Source organism: Muntiacus reevesi, chromosome 2 (assembly GCF_963930625.1).
Source record: "Muntiacus reevesi chromosome 2, mMunRee1.1, whole genome shotgun sequence".
NCBI classification, from domain to species: Eukaryota; Metazoa; Chordata; class Mammalia; order Artiodactyla; family Cervidae; genus Muntiacus; species Muntiacus reevesi.
Window position 1 is genome coordinate 224,455,971 of NC_089250.1, and position 19,098 is coordinate 224,475,068.

Genomic DNA, 19,098 nt, shown 5'->3' on the forward strand with positions numbered 1-19,098 from the left:
TGTTGGGTCTTTCTCTCTGCCTCTGACCTTCCAGTCTCCCTCTTGCAAGGACCCTTGGAATTCTGCTGGACCCGGTGGGGTAATTCAGGACCCTCTCATCTCGAGGTCCCTACCTTCGTCACATCTTCAGAGGCCTTGTGCTGTGCCACGTCATGTGCCTACATGTTCCAGGGATGGGGGTGGGCATCTTCGGTGGGCAGTTCTGTTATTCTGCTGACCACAGAGGCACAGCCTTGACCTTTAACCCGATCTTGTTTGGAATCACTACTAAACCAAGAAGTGTCTTCAGGGCCTTGGCAATGTTGTCCAGTCTCACTAAGCCTGTGTTTCTGGTCTATAAAATGGGAATAATGTAGTCACCCATCCCACTGGAAGATGAAATGAGATGACAAGCAAAAAGCAGCCCAGGGCTGGTATTCAATAAGCTCAGTCGACATTAGCTCTGCTCACCGTGATGGAGGCTGTTCACTCCACAGATGGGTTAGCTCCTCTTATGTCTGCAGCCCTGGCTGCACCTGACAAACACTCAGCCTCAGGCTTCACCCCACAGCAGCTGAATCTGTGGGGGAGGGAGGAGGGGATGGGGGGCGCATCACCAGGTAAAGATGCCGCAGCTGCAGTGAGGGTGGAGGCTCACTGCCAAGGCCAGTGTCAGAGTCCAGCACAGGCCAGACGAAGGACTGCAGAAGAGGCAGGAGGGTGTTACCTTGAGTTGGCCTCAGCATCACCTGGCCCTCACCTGAGGGGATGGTTCCGAGTCCGTAGGTACATCAGGGTGAGGTCCAGGAGCCTGCGTCTTTTACAAGCACCGGCCTCCCCAGCCCTGAATGAGTCTCCCCAGCTTTGAGAAACATTGATTAATTACTCTTAGACAACCCAGTCTGAGGAGTGTTTTTCTACTGCATAAGTTAAGACCCTAATGGAAGTTGAACCCGATGATTGTCTTACCCAGGGATTGGATGACTCGAAGACTTTAGAAAACAGCATCTCCTGCCCTTGCTTGAAACACAGTGGCTCATGTGGCACCTGGAGTGAACCCAGATGCCCCCACAGCCCTCACTGCCCCGAGTGACTGGCCCCTGCTCACCTCCTCCCCCCTCTCCTGCCGTTTTCTGCTTGACTTACTGTGTTCCAGCCGCCCTGGCCCCTCTTTCTATTCTTTGGATCTGACAAGTTCACTGCACCCCAGGGCCTTTGCACAGGCTCTCCCTCTGCCTGGGACACTCCTCCCAGAGACGGTGCCATGTCTGTGGGAGTCTTCCCGTATTAACTGTTCTAAAAGAGCCCCTTAATCTTATCTCATGATCAGGTTTTGTTTTCTTCATGACGTGAGTTCCTCATTTGTGTATTTGTTTGTCTGTCTCTCTTGACTCCATGAAGGTAGAACCTTTATTTTGTTCCCCTCGAATCCTCTTGCATCTAGTACAGTACCTGGCACATAGTAAGTGTTCAGAAAATATTTGCAAAAAAATGAACAAATGCATGAGGGACGAGGCCAGGTCTCCCTGGAGAGACCGCTGAGGAATCGAGGTAGTGATGGTTACTTCCTAGGGCTTGGTGGGATCAACATCCTACCAACCAGCAAGCCAAGTCACGGTTGACCCCATCAGGGTATGACTGAGGGCCTGACCTTGACACTGATCACAGCCCTTCCCTTCTGCGCTTTCAGACTTCCAGCATCTGTAAGACCGCCGTGCACGCGGGGGTCATCCGGAACGAGAGTGGGGGCTATGTGGACGTGATGCCCGTGGATAAAAAGAAGACCTATGTGGGCTCGCTCAGGAATGGAGTCCAGTCTGAAAGGTATGGCTGCTTTCTCAGACACTCAACACCAGGGCCTGTGGGGGCCATTGGAGGAGGGCCACGGTGAGTGCCCTTTAAGATAAAGCCTGGGCAGACTTGGCACATGATCTCAGTAAAGCACCCAGGACAAGCCTGTCATTCTCTTCTCTCTTCCTTTCTTTTTTCAAAAGGAGAGCTTGTTTCTATGCCCAGCACATGTTTTTGTAGAAAATTTAGAGGTGTCAGATAAGCCCCAAGGAAAACCATCACCCATTACCTCTCACCTGGGGGAGTTAGGGATCTTTGGTGTGTATCTCTCTGGTCCTTTTTCCGTATGTATATGTGCATGCCTCCCCCACGCCCCTCCCCCCCAAAGACAAAGGGATCAAGTTATAGTCACACAGCAGTGCTCTAGCTGCGTCAGAATATAGCTGTATTTTGTTACCCAACTAAGAGCCGAGTCTGGAGTGCAGCAGACCTAGGCTCTGTTTCTTCCCAACTTTGTGACCTGGAGCCGGTCACCTGGTTTCTCGAGCCTCTGTTTTCTGGCATGGAACGTGGGGAGAACTACAGTCCCCACCTCTGGGGGTATTGCGAAGCTGACGGAGGTGTTGCCTAGCTCTTCTGGCCAGGACACCAGCCACATTGGACTGGGGCCCACACTGATGACCGCATCTTAGTTTAATCACCTCTTTGAAGTCCCCTCTCCAAGTACAGTCACATTCCGAGGGCACCGGGGATTAGGAGGTCAACATGTGAACTTGAGGGTGGGGGCGCACAGGCCAGCCAGCCCATACCAGGGGAAATGATGAAGATTTTATACTTGGGGACCGCTTTAGAAAAGGAATATAAAGTGATGGACACAAACTGTGCCAGGACCCATGAAGCCCGGGCTGTCGTGGCTCCCTGGCGCTCCGTCAGCCTCCCAGGGGCTGCACCCTCCCAGCCTCCCGGGGCACTGCAAGGGCGGACCCTGCAGAATCAAGTGACGGGGATCCTGGTGGGGGGCAGGGGCGCACAGGATGTGCTCGGTCGTGGCCATCGGCCCCAAACACCCGGAGTTAGTGGCTTCTGCGTTTCCTCCTTCAAAGCCTGCAACCTCTGTGTGGGAAAAGCTTAATGAAGGGAAATTCCATTGATTTTAATGGGAGGGAAATGAAGCAGCTGATTAGGTGGAATTTCCTGGTGGGGCTGGAAAGAAGTCCCAGGACACCCATCCCTTGAGCTCACTGTGTCCCTTTGAGAGAGAAAACGCTTTGGTGAGAAGCTGACAGGCTGGCCTTCTTATCATTGAGAGGACCCCAGCAGCTCCACCCCTGCCCTAGGCTGGGACATAGGGGGGTCTCTAGGGAGGACTGGGGACTGACAGAAGGTCTCCCAAAGTGCCTTCTTCCCCACTGTTAACTGCCCCCCTCCATCTGTAGTTTTCTCTGGCCAAAGGACCCGACTGAAATGCTGTCATTATAATTGCCCCTTGACATTCATGGTGCCTTGGTTCCAGGATCCCCCAAGGATACCCCAGTCCGAGGATGCTCAAGTCCTTATTGTTGTTGTGGTTGTTTAGTCGTTCAGTCATGTCTGACTCTTGTGACCCCATTGACTGTAGCGCGCCAGGCTCTCCTGTCCATGGGATCTCCCAGGCAAGAATACTGGAGTAGGTTGCCATTTCCCTCTCCAGGTGATCTTCCCGACTCAGGGATCGAACCCGCGTCTCCCACATTGGCAGGCAGATTCTTTACCTCTGAGCCGCCAGGGAAGCCCCCAAGTCCTTATACACAATGATGAAGAACAGGAGGCCGTCCACATCCACGGACTCCACAGCCACGGGTGGACGTGGAGTGGATACAGAGGGCTGACTGTGTCTTGCGGGCAGCCTTCCCCAGGCCCCGCAGTGGTTGATGTCCCCTGCACTACTCAGACAGGTTCTAATTAGCCAACAGTCTGCTTGGACTGTTTCCTCCTGAGTAGGTCGTGCAGGCTGAATTCTGTGATCAGCTGAAATCTGTGGTGAGCTTCCTGACCTGTAGAGGGAAAATGATAGCACCCACCGCCAGTGTTGGGGAATACAGTGGGTCTCCAAGTGGGCTCCCCAGGGCAGCATCCAAATTGACGGGGAGAAGGACATTCTCTGGCCAACCCGGGACAGACACTTGGGGAGTGTGGATCTGCCCTCGGGGGCCCTGATGCCTGCTGGAAGGTGACCGCTGCTGCAGAGGGGGTGATGCAGGGTGACCATGTCCTGGTCACAGAGCTGCACTGTCCGTGATTCTAATAGTCTGTGATGTACTCTGTCTCTGCGGGGGCCCAGACCCACGCCGGGATGAGTGGGTGCCAGATGGTAGTCCGTCCTGCACGTGCAGAGGGGAGAGGCCAGGCCAGAGGGGACGTGGGGTCCGAGGGCAGCTGGGAGCACTCTGCACTGCTCGTCAGCTGGGTGTCCTGGGGCAGGAGTCTCTCCAGGCCTCTCTGTCAGTGTCTGCTGTGAGGATTAAATGAGAAAGTACGTGCAAAGCACTCACCAGCGGCTTAGAGCAAGCATCTAATAGACCTGCTGGCCTGGCTGTTATGACACCTCAAGGCCTGTTTTGAACCTCAAGACACTATGATTCTTTTCATGTAGGGTCAGGTAACTCGACTGTAGGAAGTAGCCTACATGGATTATTCCAGGACAAGGGAGAAAGCATCGTGCAGGAATTACTCTTCCATCCTGATATCCATCTGTTCCGCGTGCTCTCACCCATCAGGCGTCACACACGGGGTGAACCCTTACAGTGTCCCAGGCACTGGGACCAAGCGGGGAATACATAGCCCCTATCTCCGCCCTCCTGGGACTTGTCACCTAGTTGCAGGACAGACAGTGCGGAAATACAACTTCAGTAGCAGGGCACAGGTGTCTCTGCTATGGAGGGTGGTGCCGGGAGCTGAGTACATCCAGCAGGGTCCCATCTTACAGTCTGGAGGGGCCTCTGTGGGGACGTGGCTCCTGCAGAGATGTCTGGCTGCCCTAGGCAGGGCAGCCCCCTCCTCCCCTTCTTTAGATGGGACCTGAGCCCCTCTGCGTAGGGACCAGGGCTGCGAAATTTCCCTGGAGCCTGTTCCCATTAGGGACTGTGGGAACCCAGCCTGAGGCTGAACGGTGACTCGGTCCTCAGCGTCTGCAGGGCCCCTGGAGTGGTCATGGCTGTCCCGAGAGAGATGTGGACACTGGACATATAGCAGCCCATTCACAGAAAGCCACATTCTAAATTTAGGGAATCCTTCAATCAGTCAAACAAATGAAACCTTCCGAACAGAATTCTCAGTACACAGACCACAAGTTGGTTCCGCTTCAAAGTCTCTTTAGTTTAGCAATTATCTTTTTCTAGAAGAGGATTTCCTGAAAGTTTTGAAAGATGACCATGCAGAACTGGGACCACGTAAGAGGACAGGCACTTTCTCTCTCACACACACATGCCCATGAAAGAAAGGAAGGAAAAGGAATCCAGGAGAACTTTAGATGTTGGGACCTGGGTTTGTCCAGATATTCTCAAAAAGAAGCTGGACATCTGGAAGAATAGCAGTTCAGGAATTTTTTTTTTTTTTCTGAGGCCAGGACTGATTTTTAAAGACAGATTTCACAATGAGATTGGGAAATATACCGAACAATGACATATAATACTCTTGGTCACAATGACCTCTTTACAGAGGTTGATGGTATATACGTGGATTGATGTTTACCCGAATGGTAGGCCACCTGGGGTAGCATTTACGGGGCAGTTCCTGTGTGCTGCGCACTGTCCTTGGGGCTGGGGCCACAGCAGGGACAGAAGAAGTCAAATTCTTGTCCTCAGAGGCCTCTGTCTACTGTGGCATGTCCCAGATACATACCGTGAGCCACATATGGGATTTAAGAAAAAATTATTGGAGCATAGTTGATTTACGGTGTTGTGTTGGTTTCAGGTGTACAAGACAGTGAGTCAGTTATACATATACATATATCTGCTTTTCTTTTTTTTTTTTTTTGAGATTCTTTCCCCAACACATGGGGATTTTAAGGTTTCTAGTAATCATAGTGAAAAAGAAACAGAAGGGAGAATTTAGAGTACATTTCACTTCATCCAATGCATCATTATTATTGTTTCAATACGTATGAACAGAAGCAGTGTTGGTGGGAAACTTGCACTCTTCTTTTCTTATAAGAGCTGGGAAACCCAGCAGGTGTTTTGCACACAGAACGTGTCTCAGCCTGGGCGAGCTGCATTTCAAGCCCTCGGTAACCACCATGAGCCCTGGGAGTCTCGAGGGTTGGGTGTCTAAAACTCTCTCAACTTATGCAGAAACTCTGGGAAGCAGAAACCACTGGGCTGTTATTTCCAGATGGAATGACTTTTGCTGGACCAAGCTGAGCTGTTTTCCACCGGCGTCTCCCTCCCTCCCGGCTCCCGTTTCCCAGCACTCTCAGATCTGTACTCTCATTAGCTCAGCTCACCTCCCTACAGTCCCATGAGGCAGAGACCACAGTTACCCTCATTTATCAATAAGGAAAGGGAGGCTTAACAGAGAGGTTAAATGACTTGCCCAAGGTCACTCCACCAATAAGCGGCAGGGCCCATACTCAGACTGGTAACCAGCACACGTGACTCCTCACTGCATACAGGTTGTTGACTACAGAAGGGGCTGGGGTGAGCCTTTTACACTCCTAAGGTACACTTGTTTGTAAACTTTACAAATGTTAGTTAGAAAAGAAATACTTACTTATTATTTAAACAATAGGGCTTCACTGGCAACTCAGATGGTAAAGAATGGCATTTGGGACCCCTCTGTACTGCTCGCCAGCTGGGTGTCCTCGGGCCGGCAGTCTCCCCCGCCTCTGTCAGTGTGGCCTTACAATGCAGGGGACTCAAGTTTGATCCCTGGGTCGGAAAGATTCCCTGAAGCAAATGGCAACCCACTGCAGTATTCCTGCCTGGAGAATCCCATAGACAGAGGAGTCTGCCAGGCTACATAGTCTACGTGGCTGCAAAGAGTCGGACACGGCTGATCAACTAACACTTTCACTTTCTATTTAAATAATCTGTCTACGGATTAGAAAACAAGAGTTCCTATAGGCATTCTGTTAATCTCTGTTAACTGCTTTTTTATAACTTTTCCAGGCTTCCCCCACCCCACCCCGGGCAATACACATAAAAATGAAAATTGTATTTTTATAAAGATTGTATTTTTTTCCCTAAAAAAATATTTTCTGAAATTGTTTTATCCTAAAAAATATTTTCTATTTCATGAAATGAGATGAGGTTTGACGATTGCTTGGGGCTTGGGCTTAATAACAATTCACTCGCCGCTGTGCACCTACCCGCTGTTCCCTTGATGGGAGAATGCGGTTTCCAGTCTCGTGAGGTGGCGCTGTCCATGACCCAGGGCTTGAGCTCCCAGAACCTTCCCTGGATGAGCTCATTCACCTCGCATAGGGCCCCTGAGGAGGGGGTGCTTTTGTGAACTCTGTCCTCGAAGCAGGAACTGAGGCTCAGAGAAATGGATTAACCACTCCAAGGTCCAATAGATAAGATCTGGAACTATTTCTGTCTGACTCTTGAAGTTTCCTGGAAGATCAGTAGAGGGTGAGAATCTGGGGGAACAGATTAGAGTATTTAAAAATTTGTTTATGTATGTATAACACACTATACATATAAATACATACATGTTCATGTATGCATATAAGTGATATTGCTTAATACTAAAAAAGATGTCACACATGTAAAGCCAGGAGAGCAATCCTCTGCCATCCTTTTGTTGCTGGGTTCCATACCCCCTGGGGTTAGCTGCCAACTAGTGGACTACCTGTCCTGGGACAGAGGTACACTGTCCTCTCTCTTTAATCCAGTCTCTATTGTGTGCTGCCAAACACCAACCACCTCCTCCCTGAGTAATTTTCGCCCACAGGAGTGAGCTTTCAGGATGAAGCCTTATGCTTTTGGCTCCTGGCAGGCCTGCAGCCTCCCACCTCCCAAGGGGCTCCTGGCTTCTGAGCCCCGTGTAGGGTTGCCCATTGTGGTTCTGGGCAGTGGTGTGGTCATAGCCCATCCATTTAGGATGAGGGTCAGGAAAGGGTCCCAGAGCATCCACAGAGCTGCATCCGTGTCCTAGCTGCACCAGGAACAGGTGTTCTGTTTGGGGCAAATCACGTCACCTCTTAGAGCCTTGCTTCCCTTTCTGTAAGTGGGAGGAACCCTGGAGATCTCTCGGGGGCCTGCGGGGACTGGACGGGGTAAGATTACATAATGAATGGAGGCAGCGTTGGGGTGCAGCGGTGTGTGTGCCAGACACAGCCGCTGGCTCGGAGAGCTGAGCACTGGTACCCAGGGCAGGCGAGGGGCTGTCGGAAGCCTGAACTCACTCCCCAGGGCTGGGCTGTGACACCACCCGAGGCTACAGTGCCTCAACCTTTCCCGGGACTCCCATTCCAGTAGATCAGTGACCCTGGGGACACCCCAGGGGCTTCCCAGGCCAGCTCCGGTTCTTCCCCAGTTCTCAGAGGGGGTTTTTATACTGGTTTTCCCTCCCTTCCCCCTCCCTTTCTCTCTCTTTCTCCCTTCCTTCCTTTCTCTTTCTCCCTTCTTCCCCACCCCCCAACTTTTCATAGTAAGATTAGAGAAATTTCAAGAAATAGTGCAAATAATTTTAAGAAACTACTATCACAGAAAATCCCACTATAAACACTCTGGTGGTTTCCTTCCAGATTTTTTCCTATTTACACAGTAGCAGTTTATTTCTTAGTTTTCTTAATTAATTTTCCTGTTGGCTGCGCTGGGTCTCTGAAGGTTCACTCTAGTTTTGGAGAGCCTTGGCTGCTCTCTAGTCGTGGTACATGGGCTTCTCCTTGCAGTATCTTCTCTTGTTGCAGAGCACAGACTCTAGAGCACGTGGGCTTCAGGAATTGCAGCTCACGGGCTCTAGAGCTCAGACTCCGTAGTGGTGCATGGGCTTAGTTGCTCCGTGTTACATGGAATCTTCCCAGACCAGGGGTCAAACCCGTGTCCCCTGCATTGGCAGGCAGATTCTCATCCACTGTGCCATCAGGGAACTCCCTTGTGGTTTTGCTTTTGTTTCTACAGAAAAAGGGATCAGACTGCCTGCATCGTTCTGTTAAGTTTTTTTCAGTCAACAATAGTTGTGAGTGTCTTCCCAACATTTCCCATGCCCGACATAGCCACACCATCATTTCCATGGCTCCATGCTATTCTGTCGCATGGACAGACCATCGTTTCTTTACCCAGTTGACCAACATCTGGGTTGGTTCCTTTTTTTTTGTTGTGAACAACACAGCAAAGAACATCTTTGCACAACCTGTGTGCTTTCCCCACACTTTGCTTAGGTAACTTCCTGTTAGCAGCATAGCCACAGCCACCAAATTGACCTCTTTCTGTGATACATGGTGTGTCTCTCTCCTGTTCAAGCCCTGCTGAGAAAAAAATCTCCGACTCTTACCAGGCAGTCACCCCACCCACTTCCCCACCCTCCTGGTATAGCATCTGCCTCATCACAACAGTGCCCCTCATTGGCCTGCTCTCTTTCCTGGATATATCAGGCCCTTTGCACCTGCTGGTACCCAACCCTGGGCCCTCCCAGCTCCTATACCTCCCATGGCTGGACCTTCATGTTGTTCACATCTACACAAAAATGCCAGCTCCCCAAGGAGGCACCCTCCTGCTATGGGGTCTCCATTCCCCCCCGCCACACCCCCAATCTAATCTGATCCTCAGGACCCACCACTGTCTGCAATTACTCCTTACACTTATTTAGCAGTTGATCTCTCACCCCCAGACTGTAAGCCCCGTGAAGGTAAGAACCCCTTCACAGGTCTGGTTAACCCTGTGTCCCCAACACCCACCCCAATGCCCGTACATAGTAGGTGTTCAGTAAACAATGGTTGAATGACTGACAAAATGATGAGTTCAGCTATTTGTTCAGAATCAGTTGTAGGATTTTTAATATCCTTTATGAAAATTGTTCAGTATATTTTGGGAACATCATCCAATACCTTTGGTGAAAATTGTTCAGAAATAATGTGCTGGTTTACATTCCCTTGTGGGAGCTACAGGCTAGCCTAGAAAGAGTCAGAGGGCAAGATTTAGAAAAGGAGGTTGTCTTATAATTTATCAGGTCACACTTGGTTTTCTTCAGTCGCACACAACTGTCAACTTTCCTAGCAGAACTGGAGCTTGGTAAATGCCTGAAGCACGGACCTTGCCTGAGGCAGTGGGAGGGACCCACCTGATGCTCCGTGATGCTGGCTGGCCCGCTGTCTGACGTGCTGAGAAATAAACAGCCCGAGCAGCAGAGCCTGCTTGTGCCTTCCAGGTGGGCTGGCTGTTCAGTGGGCATGTCTGGTAGGAACCTTAGGGTTCCTGTCTGGATGACAGCCTGAGTGGCCCCTGTCCCTGGCTTGATGGGGGCACCCCCTGTCCCATCCGTAGAGTTTCAGAATCACAGACTCTGGTAATTGTCCCCAGCACGTGTAATAGTCGAAGGCATGTGGCTCTGAGTGATTCTTCCAGACGATTCACTTGGGCAGAGAATCCAGGAAAGTCTTGCCCAGAGGCCTGAGGAGGGCCCTGAAATCTGAGCTTCTGAGAAAACTGCAGGGCGGCCAGAGTCATTGCAGCCCCCACCACAGTGTCCACCCTCTGCCTCCGCGGTCCATGGGGGCTTCTGGCACCAATATTCTGCTGTTTCTGGGCTCTGGACTTTCCCCACTGCCCCCTCTTGCCAAGGGCTCCCATCTGATACACATTTCCAGAAGACCCAGCTCAACCAAAAAAAAAAAAAAGAATGGTAATTACCTTAAAAAAAAAAATCCACCTGAGGAGCTGTGCTGGAGACACGTGGGTTAACAGGCCACTTCGTGCATAGTTGAGGGGCTTGTGAATCATGGTAACCTTCCTGAAACACAATTCAGCAGGTTGCCCACATCACCAGTGGGCACATCCTCTGATATAGTAATTCCACTCCTAGGAGCTTATCCCTGGGTGCCCTCCTATAGATATAGGCAGCCCCATGGACCAGGTTGTTCTCTGTAGCATTGTTTGCAAAAGCAAAACATTAGAAATGGCTAAATATCCATCCTCAGGGACCCAGTTAACTATATGATAATAGCGTGGCACAGTGGTAAAAAGCATCTGCCTTCCAGTGCGGGAGCCAGAGGAGACACGGGTTTGACTCCTGGATCAGGAAGATCCCCTGGAGGAGGGCGTGGCAACCCACTCCAGTATTCTTACCTGGAAAATCCCATGAACAAGGGAGCCTGGTGGGCTACAGTCCATGGGGTCTCAAAGAGTCAGACATGACTTAGCGACTGAGTACACAATAGCTTCCTACAAGAGAATACTATGCAGCTGGATCAAAAGCACGAGGAAGCTGTTTTTGTACAGGGAGCCAATGGCTGTAAAAGGGACAAAAATAAATGTTGACAGGATGTGGAGAAGCTGGAAGATGCTTGTGTGTCACTGGTGGGAATGGAAAACAGTGCAACTGCTTTGGAAAATAGTCTGGCAGATTTTTTAAAAGTTGAACATACATTTAACATACGACCTAGTAATTCCACTCCTAGGTATATAACTATAAGGAGTTGAAAGCATGCTGCTGCCACTGCTAAGTCGCTTCAGTTGTGTCCGACTCTGTGCGACCCCATAGACGGGAGCCCACCAGGTTCCCCCATCCCTGGGATTCTCCAGGCAAGAACACTGGAGTGGGTTGCCATTTCCTTCTCCAATGCAGGAAAGTGAAAAGTGAAAGTGAAGTCGCTCAGTCGTGTCCCACTCTTAGCGACCCCGTGGACTGCAGCCCACCAGGCTCCTCCGTCCATGGGATTTTCCAGGCAAGAGTACTGGAGTGGGGTGCCATTGCCTCTCTGGTTGAAAGCATACATTCACACAGAAACCTGTATGCAAATGTTCATTGCAGCATCATTTATATTGGCCAAAATGGAAGAAATCTTAAGTCCATCAACTGAGGAAGGGATTAATGATGTGTGATCTACCCATGTGATGGAATATCACCTGGTAAGAAAAGTAATGAAGTGCTGAACATGCTACAACATGTTGCTGTTTTGTTGTTTAGTCACTAAGTCGTGTCCGACTCTCTTCCACCCCACGGACTGCAGCTTCCCTGTCCTTCACTCTCTCCCGGAGTTTGCTCAAACTCATGTCCGTTGAGTCAGTGTTGCCATCCAACCACCTCATCCTCTGTCATCCCCTTCTCCTCATGCCAATTTTTCCCAGTGTCAGAGTCTTTTCCAGTAAGTTAGCTCTTCACATCAGGTGGCCAAAGTATTGGAGCTTCAGCTTCAGCAACAGTCCTTCTGATGAATATTCAGGGTTGATTTATTTCAGGATCGACTGGTTCTCCTTTAGGGATGATTGGCTTTCTGTGATTGGCTTCTGTTCTGAGCATGATGTTTTGAGGCCACAACATGGGTGAACCTCAAAACACCATGCCCAGAACAGAAGCCAATCACAGAATGTCACACACTGTGTGATTCCATTGATATGAGAGGTCCAGAAGAGGCAGGTCCATAGGAACAGAACTGGCCAGGGGAACTGACCGTAAATGGGCACCAGAGACCTTCTAGGGGTGACTGTAATGACCTGGACTGCAGATATGATTGCATAGCCCCCCCCCAAATCACTAAAAGTCACTGAATTGTCCACTTCAAAAATGTGAATTTCATGGCATGTTGTATCTCAACAAAGCTGGGTTTTTTGTTTGTTTGTTTTTAAAAAAGGATTTAGCTCCTTGCTTTCATACTCTTGCCTGAAAAATAGGGATACGAATGGCTTCACTGTGGGAGGAAGGTAAAGGCCGATAGAAAATGCTTCCTTTACAATTCATTTCATTTCAGTTCAGTTGCTCAGTCGTGTCTGACTCTTTGCGACCCCATGGACTGCAGCATGCCAGGCTTCCCTGTCCATTACCAACTCCCAGAGCTTGCTCAAACTCATGTCCATCGAGTCAGTGATGCCATCCAACCATCTCATCCTCTGTTGTCCCCTTCTCCTCCTGCCTTCAATCTTTCCCAGCATCAGGGTCTTTTCCAGTGAGTCAGTTCTTCACATCAGGGCTTCCCTTGTGGCTCAGCTGGTAAAGAATCCCCCTGCAATGCAGGAGACCTGGGTTTGATCCCTGGGTTGGGGAGATCCCCTGGAGAAGGGAAAGGCTACCCACTTCAGTATTCTGGCCTGGAGAATTTCAGGGACTGTATAGTCCATGGGGCCACAAAGATTTGGACACAACTGAGCAACTTTCTCTACACTCCTATACAATATCTGAGCCCAATTGTGCTGCCTCTTTTAGTAACTGGAACACATGTACTACTGTTTTAACACCACCCTATTAATCAGTCAAGCAGGTGGTTTCTCTTTGGGTTGACAGGTGGTAGCAAAAACCAGGCAGAAGTCCTGGAGGCTGAGTTGCATTCTGAGAGACAGGGGCCAGCAAATTCCAAGTTAACAGAAATACCTTAACAACCCAGATCTCGATTCAGACCCAGGCATGTCTGCAGAGGCAGGGGGCTTTGCCAGCTGCTCCTGGCCAGGGCGGGCCCTGTTCCTGAAGCTTTAGGAAGCATCTCTTGGCCACACTGCTTCCACTGAGGGGACCTGGGGACACCCAGCTCCCCCACCCCCAGATCGATCCCTGCAGAACTTTTGGTAACATGCGCTCTTCCTTCTTTTTCAGCTTGAGGACCCCTAGAGACGGAAAGGCCTTCCGCATCTTTGCTGTCAGGCAGTGAACTTGCAAGGCTGGGGAGAAGGGCACGTCCTCAAGACGGCTTCAGGGGTTCGCTTTTTATTTTGTCATGGGGGTGGGGTGGGGTGGGCTGGGGATGTGGGGAGTCAGGAAGCTTCCTTTGATTGGAGTCCAGCGTCCCGTCTGCCGTGCCTTGGTCTCAGCTCCTCGCGTTGGGAAGAGAGAGCATCCCTGGGGTCCTGAGCAGAGAGCCAGTGATCATCCTGCTGAGGCCCGGGGGTCTCCCCACGGAGGTGTCCTTCTATGGATGGAGAGAGGATTCCAACTGGAGGAGAGAATGAAGGATTCGGAGCTGACACCGCGAGGTGTTGGGGCCATGGGAAGAGGCGCACGGAGAACGCTCGGGAGGCAGGGGAGTTTCAGGGATGGAGTAGAGGTAGCTATTTAAAACATTCAGAAACACAGTCTGTCCCTACCAATGGTGAAAAATGGGATTAATGTTTGCTGGTCAGACAAACTGGCTGGGCCATGGGACTCTGCCTTGGCGCCAGTCCTGCTCCCGTCCTGCTGCGTGCAGGCTGGTTCTATACACAGCAGTGCTGGCTGACTTCGAGTTCAGCCCTAACTCCAGAGATGTGTCTTGTCTTGGTCCTTCCCTACGTCCACGTGGCCTGTCTGTCTGCTGCCTCGACCTTTGGTCTCATTGAGGACTAACGAACCAGGACCCTTCCTTGATCCTCACCTCGCTGCGGCTCACACCCCGCCCAAACTAGTTTTTGTGTCTCCCACCAGGGTCTTTGCTTAGCAAGTGATTCTGTATGAAGCCCACCTTTTAATTTCAACCCCTCGTTCTCTGTGGGTCCCACCAAGGTGGCCAAAAACAGCCAAAGAAGGGCTGTTTAGTTGCTGCCTTTAAAAATGGCACTGAAGTGTGCAGATTCCCCATCCGTCAGATGACCTATTTTTCTGCACTGGGAGGAATGGCTTCATTCTTTAGTACATTCCTCGCCGAGGTTAGCAGCTCTGGAAGGAGACACAGCCAGTGGTTATGAAACCATCTTGCGGCATAATAACAAGAGATGGTAACACACGCGGGGGATTTCTCTTCCTGTTTTTGTGGAACGGTTCTTGCCAAATGTTGCTGAGGCTCCGAGGAGCATGGTGCTCTCTGGCTCCCATCGCCATATAAAACTTCATAGGCCTCGACCCGAACCCACAGTGAAATAAAATACCCTTTTGTAAATAGCGTTTCTTTGCAGAAGGTAAAATTCCACCTTCCACCACCAGACTGGCCAATAGATCACTTTCGTGAATGCCAGTTTCAAAGTTGATCCCACCCTCAATCAGCATATTTCGAAGGCAAAAGAGCTAGCAGAAAGTTAAAAGAAAAAACGAAGATAGTCTGGATGAGGAGCTCTACCTGGGGAACCAAGCTGGGGCTTCCTTTCAGCGTATCCCTAATTAGAACAGAAACAGAAGGTAAATACTATTCCCAGCTAGAGGGAGTTTGTAGAAGGAATGAAACTGTTAACCTTGACAGAGCTGAAATGAGCAGGACTGTTTTTGCTTTGCACACTGTGGGCTTGTTATAATTCTTAAGTACCGACTGTCCGACTCCAAATGTCAGAGTGGAAGAATTTGGTCAGACTGTCAGATACTCATCTTGTCCCTGCCAAAGATCTGAGTCCTTGGAAACTTCTGGATGTTAGTTAGGTATTATTACACTGTTGGACTTCTGCTTGTCACCAGGCTTTGGTGGCTGTGACCACATCCAGACTCTGAGTTTGGGTTTTTAGAATTAGTGGCAGTCCAGGGAAATTTCAGTAGGTTTGCTTTTGAAGCATTCTGCCCGAGGGAGAATCTGAAACATCCAATAGGAGTGAACTCTATCATTTAAAAGTAAAATTCCCCTGTTCTTGAATGCTTCATTAACTGGCCCGTATAATGGACTAGAAACTCTTTGCCCAGAACCAGGTCTAGCTATCTTTTTCACTCTCGCAAACATTTTGAAACTGGAACCATTTATCTTCCAGAAATGAATACAGGGCTTCAAAGTAGAAGCTCTCCTAATCAGGGACCCCCTTCTCATTTAGTGTGTTTAACAGTGCCTACGGCCCCTTCAGCACCTCACGCATAAAAAGATGATAAATCTGGCCGACAGCGTTACCGGGACCCCCAAAATATAAAGTTTTGGTTTTCTTCCGGTTTTTCCCATCATGTTCTGATTTTTCATACTGTCTGTAGGCTCACTCAGCCCGCAGCTTACACGTGTGCTTTTTTCTATGAAAAATGATGTATTTTACTACTTCCTATGTACAAAAATTTATTGTAAATTTATGTGTGCTTCGCTTGAACAGGGACCACGTTGCTATCGTTTCAATAAAACTGATTTGATTTCTAAAACGTTTCTGGGACTTATCTTTTATGGCACACCTCAACCGTTTGTGTAATAAAACGTTTAAAAGGTCCTTCCAGGCTGCTTGGAGAAGGAAATGGCAACCCACTCCGGTGTTCTTGCCTGGAGAATCCCAGGGGCATGGGAGCCTGGTGGGCTGCTGTCTACGGGGTCCACAGAGTCGGACACGAGTGAAGCGCCTTGGAAGCAGCAGCAGGCTGGTTGTTTTTTTCCACGCCATCCTCCCCGGAAGGCGGCACAAGGGCGTGGAGATGCTAATGACGGAAGGATTTCCATCTCGGATGTGAGTGAATCTTAAGTCACGTGGGGGCGCGCGCACATGGGGGCGTGAGGCCGTTGGGGCCTGCAGACGTGGGGGCGTGAGGACGTGGGTGCGAGGACGTGTGTGCGTGCGGACGTGGGGGCGTGAGGACGTGGGGGCGTAAAGGCATGTGTGCGTGCTGACATGGGTGTGGGTGTGTGCGTGCTTGTGGGGCCGGGCTGGTGGGTTCCGGTCGGCCGGGCTGGGCTGCGGCCTGAGGGGCTGCCTCTGACCACCTAGTCGCACGGCGTGGTGAGTAGGACAGCCTTGCCCTCACTCCGTCAGCGTCCTAGTCCGCTCGGCTGCCCCCGGGGCTCCCACCGCAGAGCCTGTCGTCCCCACAGCTCTGGAGGCCGAAGACCAAGAGGGAGGCTTAGAGGGCCTCTCTCCTGGGCCTGCAGGCGCCCCCTCCTCACTGAGTCTTCTCTGTTGGAGCATTCCTCGTGTTTCTTTTTCGTCTTACGAGGACGGGTTCTGTAGGATCAATTCCTGCCGCGTAGACTCCGTTTAACCTTCGTTATCTCCTTCAGAAGGGCTTCCTTGGTGGCAGTGTGGTAAAGAATCCGCTTGCAATGCGGGCAGATGCGGGTTCAGTCCCAGGGTTGGGAAGAGCCCCTGGAGGAGAAGATGGCAGCCCACTCCAGCATTCTTGCCTGGAGAGCTGTAGTCCAGTGGGTCCCAGAGAGTCGGAAACGACTGAGCACGTGTATCTTAAGAGGCCCCATCTCCACAGACAGACATATCGGGCGTTGCGGCTTCAACACGTGAATTTGGGGAGGGGGAAACCCAGCTCAGCCCTGAACAGACGTCCTCTTCCCCGGGCGTCAGTCCGTTTTTTTTTTTTTTTTTTTCGTCAGTCCGTTTTTGTCCAGTTGAGTCGTGTGTCTCTATGTATTGCGAGCGCCAGCATCCACAAACCGTTTTGGAGGTTCCTGGCCGACCTTTTTCATCTCCCCATCCACTTTCTGCATTTGCTTTCACCGGCCATCTATTTGTAAGAAGTACTTCTCATTCCCATCGATGGTGGGATTAGTGGTCTTTTTTTCTTTTTTTGGCAGTGGTATGCGAAATCTTACTTAAACCTGTGCTTCCTAAGGGGAGGCTCAAGAGTACTACCTGCTGGACCACCCGGGAATTCTCAGCTTTCCTTTTTAATAAATATACTTGAGGCTTTTTAATTTAAGCATTAATTTTTTTGTGGCTGTGCTGGGTCTTCACTGCTGCAGGCAGGCGATCTTTAGTTGCATCGAGCGGGGGCTGCTCTTCATTGTGGTGCCTGGGCTCACGTTGCAGCGACTTTTCTTGTGGCGCCCTAGCTGTAGGGCGCGTGGGCTTCAGTAGTTGTGGCTCCTAGACTGGAGCACAGGCTCGGTAGTTGCTCTGTGGCAAGTAGGGTCCTAGTTCCAGGAACAGGGATCAAACCTGTGTCCCCTGCATTGGCAGGTGGATTCTTAACCACTGGACCACCAAGGAAGTTCCCTTTTAAGGCTTTTTAAATGTTGATTTAAAAATACTGCATAAGCAGATGTGCGGGTGGGTCATAGAAATCACAAAGATGAGATGATGACAACTGATGTTTGGGAAATGAAGGTTTCTGACAAATGCTTTGTTAAGGCCATAGACATGCTCACCCGCCCCCCCCCCCCCCCCCCAAATCAACGGCAACCCCCAAGCACTGTGAGTGGCCCTTCCAGCCTTTCTCCTGCAGAGCCTACAGCCTTCCTTGGTGCCCACACCTCTTTCTCTTGCTTCAGGAAGTTCTTCTGAACTCCCAGAATGCAGCAACCCTGGGTCCCGAAGTTTTTGCCCCCAGATGTCCAACACACAAAAGATGCACTGGCAGCTGGGGAGACAGTGGCAGCTGGGAGGGAGCTGGCACTCCCCTCTTGCAGAGTCTGTCTGAGACACAGCAACGGTGGGCAGGAGTGGTGTGAGCAGGCTGAATGCCAGCACGCTGCTTGGGGACCCCAACAGAGGGGGCTCTGCGCAAGGTGACCCAGGGTCAGAGCACTGACCTGAGGGTCCCTGGCCTGACTCCCACCCCCTTACCAACTGAGGAAGCTTGGACAAGTTTTTTTTTTTTTCCCAGCTGCATTGTAGGACATGTAGGATCTTAGTTCCCCAGCCAGGAATCACACCCATGCCTTTTGCATTGAAAGGGGGGAGGTTTAACCATTGGCCTGCCAGAGAAGTCACTTCTGCCTGTTTGGGCCTCTGACTGCTCATTTAGGAAACAGAATTTCTCACAGTGACCTCACCACAGAGTAGTGATTACAGGGGAGCTGTGGGCTGAAAGGTGCTCTAGTAATCATGGCCACTGTGCTGAGTGACATGCTTTGGGGCAGCAGCTAACACGAACCCATGCGGTAGCCCCAGGACTTGTCAGAAAGGCAGATTCTTGGGTCCCAACCTAGATCCTGTGAGTCAAACCTGTCCGAGTTCACAAGCCCTCAGGATGATTCTGGTGCTGGGTCCGTTGGAGAATCATCACTCTGAAAACATCCAGACATCTCACGTGAGAAGACAGAAGGGAGATGATCTGGGGGCAGAGGCTCAGGGATGTCAGGACAGCTGGTCAGCATCCATGCAGACCTCCCCCCCTCCTCTGTGGGCAGGACGGCCGCCGGTCACAGACTGTCCCCATGCTGAGTCTGAGATGGGAAGAAGGGACGAGGGGGTGGGTCCTCTTTCTCACAGTATTCTTTTTTTTTTTTTTTTTTTTCATTTATTAGTTGGAGGCTAATTACTTTACAATATTGTAGTGGTTTTTGTCATACATTGACATGAATCAGCCATGGATTTACGTGTATTCCCCATCCTGATACCCCCTCCCACCTCCCTCTCTACCCGATCCCTCTGGGTCTTTCCAGTGCAC

General features: G+C 50.6%; 1 protein-coding gene across 1 annotated transcript in view; it reads left to right on the top strand.

Annotated features, from left to right (window-relative positions):
• The window catches only part of CRISPLD2 (cysteine rich secretory protein LCCL domain containing 2), a 65,406-nt gene extending 49,497 nt beyond the window's left edge, over nt 1-15,909 (top strand). Inside the window, exons 14-15 of the mRNA XM_065925122.1 lie at nt 1,670-1,803; nt 13,495-15,909. Of these exons, the coding sequence (XP_065781194.1) occupies nt 1,670-1,803; nt 13,495-13,549 (189 nt within the window). The 3' untranslated portion in view covers nt 13,550-15,909. The remainder of the gene's footprint in view (nt 1-1,669; nt 1,804-13,494) is intronic.
• Nucleotides 15,910-19,098: the final 3,189 nt, after the last annotated feature.